This window comes from Pollachius pollachius (genome assembly GCF_949987615.1).
Source record: "Pollachius pollachius genome assembly, chromosome: 7".
NCBI lineage: Eukaryota > Metazoa > Chordata > Actinopteri > Gadiformes > Gadidae > Pollachius > Pollachius pollachius.
In genome coordinates, this window is record NC_136940.1 from 26,861,416 (window position 1) to 26,870,455 (window position 9,040).

General features: G+C 47.8%; 1 protein-coding gene across 1 annotated transcript; it reads right to left on the reverse strand.

Annotated features, from left to right (window-relative positions):
- Window positions 1-1,113: 1,113 nt before the first annotated feature.
- Window positions 1,114-7,196, reverse strand: ntmt2 (N-terminal Xaa-Pro-Lys N-methyltransferase; the record flags this gene model as incomplete). The annotated part of the gene is made up of 4 exons (XM_079740138.1): window positions 1,114-1,382; window positions 2,084-2,336; window positions 4,354-4,526; window positions 6,998-7,196. 4 exons carry the CDS (start codon window positions 7,194-7,196, stop codon window positions 1,114-1,116), a joined length of 894 nt encoding a protein of 297 aa, XP_079596264.1.
- Between the last annotated feature and the right edge of the window lie 1,844 nt (window positions 7,197-9,040).

A 9,040-nucleotide genomic window follows, 5' to 3' on the forward strand; every position in this document is an offset into this window, starting at 1 on the left:
CAGTATTTAGGCTCAGTATTTAGGTTCAGGACCTGATTGTAATGGCCGACACTGATTACCCGTCTCTAATCCTATTAGGCTTTGTTAAGAAGGGGGATGAAAAACATTATGTATCAAAGAAGAGTTGAACAAAAAAATATATAATTATAAAACTACATCCATATGCTTGCTTGGTTTTGAACTGCCAGTGGGACGGTTCATATGGGGCTCTGAAACACAGCAGAAATATGACATGTCATTAAATGAAATGTCTTTGGTTCCATACACTGAAAGCTATCATATGATTTGCCAACATGGATACGTTGTTGCTCTGAGCGTTGGGATGTTGTGGTTCAGAAATGTAACAAAAGTTATAGCGGTTGTCGAGACAAGCAGCACACATAAGCCTGGATAACTCTGGACTCCATCAAAACCTCGGTACAAAAGAGTTGAACAAAAAGGAGATCTTTAAAAAATTGTGTTTGCAATATAACAGACAATTGTATAAAATGCATAATTACATTAACAACATCAATATATACACCTACTCAGTTGACATGAACAAATGTCAGTAATATTAGCGCCTACACAAACATAACACATAACACATTCCCTCTACTTCAATAAAGACTCATACTATTTGGCCCTACAGTTGGTGAATGATCTTTTAAATCTCTCTAAATTGTGTCAAAACCATTAGTTAGGTTTTTATATATTTCGGTTTTATGTACACAAAAGAGGACAAATAGGAGAGACATACTCAGATGAGAAGTCAGAATAAATAATGCATAGGCCACATTCGTTTTATCCAATGAAGGTAGTTAATTCATATTTTACTGTAAAATGTGTCACTGTGACTAACTCCACCCTGCTCTCGTTCCCGCTCTTGGAGCGCAGAACGGCCAAAGGTTAACGGAGATGCTTTGCCACTCACACTCCTCATGATAAAGCTGTTGACCAATGATCAGAGTCCAGTGACCGACACCGTTAGGGTCACCAGCCCTTTCCCCGGGGCCTCCTGGTAGGACCAACACTTGGGCTTCTCCTAGCAGCAGCAGACGTCTCTTCTCTGGTTGAATCCAGTGCCCTGGTACCAGAAGGAGCTGACCCATGGTGTTATGAGCAGCAGCTGTCCTACGGGCTCACTGGCTTCATAGCAACCATCCACACGGGCACCATGATCTCAGGGAAGCCCTCCTGCTTCTCCACGCCCAGCACCTCCAGGCCCGCCTTGAAGATGATGTCCCTCATGATGTCTAGGTGGCGGATGACGCTGCTGTCGACGGGGTCCAGCTTGCAGCCCTGCCGCGCCATGTTGTCCTTCAGGACGATCACGCCGTTGGGCCGCAGGCTCTTCTTGCAGCGCATCAGGAAATTCATCAGGTCCTTGTCCGTGAGGTGGCCTGGGAAGAAGAGACCAGAGAACAGGAACACAGTTAACGCGCTGTGATGGCGTTTAGTTTGGACGAGGCCCTGAGCAAAGGGAGCACAAAGGCCGTCCTGTATACGATGTGGTGTACACTACGATGTGAGTTCAATGTGTTTTATGTTTGCCCAGAGGCTCCGCTCGGAAGCGTTGCCAAGGTCTCTAAGCCAGGGTCTGTTATGCTAATCGCTAAATGCTTTTCACCAGGTCCCCCTGCTGACTTGTAATAAGGGGGATTTGCTGTGTGTTGTGGTTGTGGTTTATTTCTGTGATGTTCTACGTGGGGATATAATATATGTATGCTAAAACAGTCATGGACATGGATTCTGGAGGAAAAGAAAGGTTGTGAGGCCAAGTGAGTCCAGTGGGATCACTAAATGATTAATGGATTAGCTTCCTGACAGGGGAAACCCAAAACAAATACTTAAGAAAGCTAGTGAGCTATTCTGTCACTGCATAACTATTTGTTGGAGAAAATGAGTAATAAATGACCCTTTGACCTGAAATAAGAAATGATGCGAAAGAATCCTCACCGGGAATCAGAGCCGAACCCCCACAACCAAAGCTCTCCAGACGATGCTTTCACTGTGCGCACACACACACACACACCTCTCTCTCGACTCAAACATGAGAGAACACACCACATGAGAGACATGTGCATGTGGAACCGTAACGTACAGGCGACCCACTGGATCCAGACGCAGTCGTATTTCTTGGCGGGGGGGGTGAAGTCCTGCAGGCTGTAGCAGTAGTACGTCTCGATGCGGTCGGCGTCGTCGCCCAGGTACTCCTCGTGTGCGTGAAGCAGGAAGTGTTCCATCATGTCCGCCATCTCCATCTTCTCAAACATGGGCAGGAGGACCCCTTTGGACACGCGGCCGATTCCGCAGCCGCAGTCCAGAGCCCGCAGGGTCCCGGCCTTCCCCGGCCCCTGGAGGGATACATGCAGAAACACACAGCCATTACCTCGGGCCCCTGGAGGGACACACGCAGAAACAGACAGCCTTTACCTCGGGGCCCTGGAGGGACACACGCAGAAACACACAGCCTTTACCTCGGGCCCCTGGAGGGACACACGCAGAAACACACCGCCTCAGAACCCAGAAGGAAATGTTAGCCATGATGATGTGAAGCAGGAAGAGTCCCATTAAAGTTCCTTTGATGAATCCATATCAATATACATGGATTCCTCACACATATTGTGGGAGCACAACATGAATGCGGGCTACCACGAACACCAAAGAAGAAGAAAGGTGATAAAGTGTAGCGGGGTCAGCCGCCCGGCCTGCGACGCGTCAGCCCGCGCTGCGGCAGAGAGACGGCCAGCTCCTCATGTTCCACCTCGCCAGATGTTTCACCTCTGGACCCCGGGAGCGGGAGAGCATCAACAAAGCAGCGCCGCCGCCGCGCCTCAGGGCGGTTGGAGGGCGACCTTTGACCCGGGAGGGAACCGAAAGGCGCCTAGCTCCAATCCCATTGATTCTTCTCTTCCTTTTCACATTTTGCTATTTTCTGACCTGAGTCCAACCCCAGTGGAATAAGGGGGGGGGGGGGGGGGGTATGGCCCAATAGCCGGTGTGTGTGTGTGTGTGTGTGTGTGTGTGTGTGTGTGTGTGTGTGTGTGTGTGAGTGTGTGTGTGTGTGTGTACGTGTGTGTGTGTGTGTGTGTGCAACTATTGTCCCTGGATGTGACTCTACTACGACATGCTATATGCTAATTCTGCACACATATGTAGCCATATACTGTGGGAATAGTTTGAGGTGTCGGTTGGCATAGAGCATAGTACAGCAGCCATTAACATGATACTGTAAAGGAGATTGTGTTCAAATGAGACCTGTTGACATTAGCAAAGAAGCTCAGCAAGCTACTGACTCATGTGCTGATTGTGTCTCTTCTTAAATATCAGCAGCTTATTATGGCCTATAGAGATGACCGCCGAAAATAACCTCGGGAATTTGTCGAGAACATTCCCTTGTATTAGCATGACACATACACACTAATGCACATACACACGTACACACACATGCATGCACGCATGCATGTGTGTGTACGCAATATCCACACACCACACACATATACACGTATGCGCACACAAACACATAAACATGCGCACACACACACACACACACACGAAGCTATGGTCAGGAAGGCTGTGATTGAAGATAAGCCACTGACCCATGTGTCGGTTGTGTCACCTCTTAAATATGAGCAGCTTATAATAGCCTATAGAGATGATAGACCAAAAAACACACATATGCCTGCTGTACACACACACACACACACACACACACACACACACACACACACACACACACACACACACAAACCGCCTCCCATCTCCACCTGACTTCAGGCTTCAATCCCCCTGGCTCCCGTAGGTCATCATGGTAACCTATCACACCGTCCATCACATTACAGCTCAATGATGTTATGCTTGCACAAGGATCGAGTCATTATGCTCAAATGGAGCAATAAATGCATTTTGCCACTGAATTAGTCTCTCCTGATTCAAACACACACACACAAATGGCATGCACTCACGTAAACACACACATACAGACAGACACACACTCTCTCTCTCTCTCACACACACACACACACACACACACACACACACACACACACACACACACACAAACACATACACACACACTCACAAACATCTATGTGTGACACTATTAGATGCAATTTTAAATGGCCCACATGTCCAGGCAAATATATGCAACATTATACAACAGCAATGTGACCGCTCACCCACTAAAATAAATTGTAAGGCGTCTTCTGAGACACTTCATTATTCATGTCTAAATGTAGATGCCCCAACAGCAAAGTAGAAGGCAAAGCAATATCGGACAGCCAATGTTTACTTAAAATTGTCCTCTTTATGATTTATTGCAAAGCATCCAGTGACCTGCATTTAAATCTATATTCTTTCTAACAAACTCACCACAAACCTCTTGAGGAAATTCCGGGACCCTTCCAGATCCACGTCGGAGATCTCCACAAAGTCCCCCAGCATGCCCTCCTCCGAGGCGGGCACGTCCTGGTAGAACTGCTGGGCCCGGTGGTAGAACTGCTTCTCCCCCTGGATGATCTCACAGGTCACTGGGAACAGCTTCACTGGCAGGAGGGGAAGACACAGGAAACATGATTCACAAAAGGGACATCTCATCATAAGAGTGCATCGTTTTTCAGGGATTCAACATTTTATGATTTTTCTTTTTTTAATTGTATGGGTGTGTGCACTGAACGCACGCAGAACCACAAAACGGTTGTGTCATGGCCGACAGCCGTCATAAGTATGAGATGGAAATGAGCCATCATCCAGTAACCGAACAAGGCTGATCATAACCAGCCTTGTCCTTTGATTGAAATAGAGCTCACTCTATTTCATGACCGTGAGACATGGTAGGAATCTGTGTTCCAGAGCTCATTCGAATCCTAATTAGATCTGTGCAAGTTTATTAAAAGCAGCGTGTTTGGATATATTGTATGGCACAGAGGTTAAAATCAGGAAATCTAGCAGCTGATGAAATGAATCATCACTACTGGGCAGTCAATCACTTGGTAGACAGTTAGGAAACTAACATTTCTAATAGCATTTGTGTTTATGGTTACGTTAATGTGTGTTTCTGTGTGTATGTGTTTATGCTTATGTTTATGTGTGTCTGTAAGCTGTGTTTTAATGAGTCACACATCCTGTGCATCCAGCATCTATAAGTCCTCATCCTTCAACACAGAAGCCAGGAGAGTGCAAGGATCAAAGTCTCACAGACACGTCTACCCCCCCCCCCCCGACCCCAGTCGAGACGCTCACATCAGCACGCCGAGTACATTCCAGTCCAGTGCACTGGGATTAGGGTGGGTCTCCAGAGCTATGTTTGGTACGGGGAACAGAGATTCTGCTTGGAGGCAGGAGTCATGTGACCCTCCGGTAGCTTTCAGCGCAAGGGGGAGGATAAGTTTAGAAACACCCAGAGAGAGAGAGAGCGAGAGACAGAAAGAGTTCCACTAGAGGGTTGGGAGTTGAGGACCAACCCTTGAGATTTTATCGCTTTGACAATCACCTGCCATGCTGAAATCGACCACTAACGTCCACTACCGTCCAAATACCAATCTCTGTCTTCCCAGAGTTCATGCTCGTGTCAAAGCAACACTGGAGTAAATCTGAAGGAAAACAAACACACTCCCCTCCCCACCTCCCCTCCTTTCCTCTCCTCTCTCCTCCCCTCCCCTCCCCTCCTTTCCTCTCCTCTCTCCTCCCCTCCCTTCCCCTCCCCTCCTTTCCTCTCCTCTCTCCTCCCCTCCCCTCCCCTCCTTTCCTCTCCTCTCTCCTCCCCTCCCCTCCCCTCCTTTCCTCTCCTCTCCCCTCCTCTCACCCTCTCCCCTCCTCTCACCCTCTCCCCTCCCCTCCCTCCCCTCCTCTCCTCTCCCCTCCCCTCCCTTCCTCTCCTCTCCCTTTCTCTCCTCTCCCCTCCTCTCCTCTCCCCTCCCCTCCCTTCCTCTCCTCTCCCTTTCTCTCCTCTCCCCTCCTCTCCCCTCCCTCCCCTCTGTGCTTGATCTCCTGGCCCGGTGCTTGAACTAGATCAACACTTATTTATACGTTGGAGCCTGACATGTACTTACATTAATCATTACGGTTAAGTCAGTAACGCTGCCACTGCCTTCATACTCCCCCTGTTAAGACTCAATGTGGATTCGAGCCTCAACAATCATATTGCTTTGATTTGAGAGCACAAAAAGGTGCACCTTTTTCGTGATCACGAGATACATATAACATTAAGATTAGAAAGATCTCAGGATTAAAGACTTTGTACATATAAGACATAAACATTGTTGGACCCCCTCTGTGAATCATTTGCCAATACGAGGGACTGATTCATAAAGACATAATTTAAAACATAATTCAGGAATCAACCAATTAAAAGTAATGGCTCCAGTTTGTAAATAACCTGAGAAGGAGTGTCAGCACAGCTCCTGGCTGATTTGTAGCCTCCATACCTGACATGCCATGCCATTAATGGGCCTTGTATTGCCTTAGTGCTAAAAGGCAACTTTGTGCCAAAAATGTGGAGGTCAAGATCTCCCATTTCTGCAGCTCAGGGCTTATTGAGGTGCAAGGAAAGGGCTGTGAACAAGACACCAGCCTGTGTAACTTACCATTAACACCTCTAATGAGGACACCCACTGTTTTATATCAGAGCAGGAGGGAATTGCTATAATAAAAGCTATATGCTAAATAACAGAGTGATGCCAGTAAAGATATGCATCAGGCTTTGATCGATGACTCAGAGATACAATTATTTTTTTCTTTCATGATATCCTGCCTATAGTCTTGCTCCAATATAGCTTCACAGAGTGGGGGTTAGGGTTAGGGTTAGAGACAGTTCATTGCCACTGTGGCTTAACCCTTGACACAGCCAAACCAATGTTACGTCTTACAACATGTTGTCAGATCTGCATTCAGTAGATATTGTTTAACGCACTCGCTGCACTGAATAAGTAAGTGTTGACCGTGGTTCAACAGCAGCCTATTGGTGAACGTGGTCCCATTACACGACACACTGGAGGCCTCGGCCCTCTCTTCCTACCCAGAGGGACTTTCTCCAGCAGGTAGACGTAGCTGGCGAAGAACTCGTTCCTCAGGGAGTGCAGCAGGTGGAAGGACATGCTGTGCCGACACATGCTTTCGTCCGTCTTCTTCCAGCGGTCGCTGAATGCTTGGTGAGCCGCCTTGTACTCAATGTTCAGCGGCGAGCTGCAGTCCGTCTCTGCAATGGGAACGTCCATTTGGACGGTGTGAGTGTCTGGGTGGGGTGCTGTGTGGGTCCAGTGGGTGTGTGGTCAGAGTGGGGTGCTGTGTGGGTCCAGTCGGTGTGAGTGTCTGGGTGGGGTGCTGTGTGGGTCCAGTGGGTGTGTGGTCAGAGTGGGGTGCTGTGTGGGTCCAGTCGGTGTGAGTGTCTGGGTGGGGTGCTGTGTGGGTCCAGCGGGTGTGTGGTCAGAGTGGGGTGCCTGTGTGTCCAGTCGTTGTCCCCTGGTTCTTCTAGGCTTGGTGGCAGCCCTCCGGTGTCCGTGCCCCTACACACTGCCTCAGCTGCTGTTCTATCTGTCAAGCTCAGCAGACGTCTTCTTCCGGCCAAAAGTGATCGGCTGAGAGAGATTGTTTTCCAAAAGAGGAGGGGCTGGTGGAAGGGTTGTAACCGGGCCGTCCTGTTAGATATCACCTGCTGGTGGTCCCTGGCTCGGGTTGGTGGCCTTTTTAGAATAAGCCTTAACTCACACAGGACCAACATGCCACTGGTATTTCAGGATACATGTGCATGACACAGAAATATGCCAGCAGCATGAGTGCATACTGCATTTATATTGCAGACTTCTACACAGATGCTTGTTTTTTTTAAGAGACATGAAACACAATATGGTCACTATAAATAGCAACTTCTCCTTGAGGTTGTTAATATAGTATGCTAGCTGAGTTTTAATGGAGTTCAAGCTTTTGGACACAATCTGTGATACAAAAGCTTATAGACAAAGCCCTCTACAGTGATTGTGGTTGTGCTTTGCATTACAAGATAAATGATCAATGGTTCAGAATTTCATTCATGCATTGATGCATTTTCACAGATTTTCACTAACTGAGCAGATCCTGGTTTTGACGGGTGATGTGTTGATGTGTGTTTATCATCAGAATTTGGATTTTGCTCACACTCCTGGATACGATGAGCGAGTCCACATCTCCAACCGGCGCCAGCCTGGCTGCTTTGTGATCACATTTCACAGCAATGTGGGCAGTGATCCTGGCACAGCTTACGCCTACCTCTGACCTCCACCTTTATCCCACTGTGAGATGATCATGGAGGTGTGAGTGAATGAAAGATGGCGGCGGTGCAGCCTGCCCTACGCAGTCACCAGGCCAGCTCCTCTCTCCTCTCACACCGACGGTCGGACCCCTTATGAAGGGAATGGGCCAAACAAACCTCCTTTAAATGTTGGGTGTTGGATCTTCAACTTCATTGACCATTAATCAAAGCTTTTATTCAAAGCCAGTACAGTGAATGGACATGATGTCATTAAGGAGCAGGTAGGAGTTGGGGGTGCAGTGTGAATAATGTAGTAGTACCCCCCCCCCCCCCCCCCCCCCCCCCCCATCCCTCCCTTTCCAACGACATGGAGCTGAGCAGCGATCAGAGCATTGAGTGTCCAATATGTCTTTGATAAATTCATGCTATTTATTTAGTCTATACAATTATATGGCATTATAGTTGACAAGTAAGACAGCAATCCTAAGGTAAGATAGTATGAGATAGTGTCCTCTCTAAAGCCATTTATCCATTCTGGCCTGCATGGCGCTCCGACATAGCAACATGGAATGTAAACAAAGAGAGGTACATGCCGTTATAGGACGTGACTTTAATGATTCCATTATTGAACACCCAATCTATCAGCATTGACCACAGATAAGTCCATGTCAGCTTGTTGAAATGTAACATATTGCAATTTTAAAGATCTGACTCAAGAGCGTCTGCTAGGGCGAGTCTTCTGGGGATCGAACCGAGGACCTTCTGCAGGCAGTCCCAACACCATCCTGCCCCCTAGGTTTGTTTTGAGTCCAATGTCATTATATCTGGATAGTA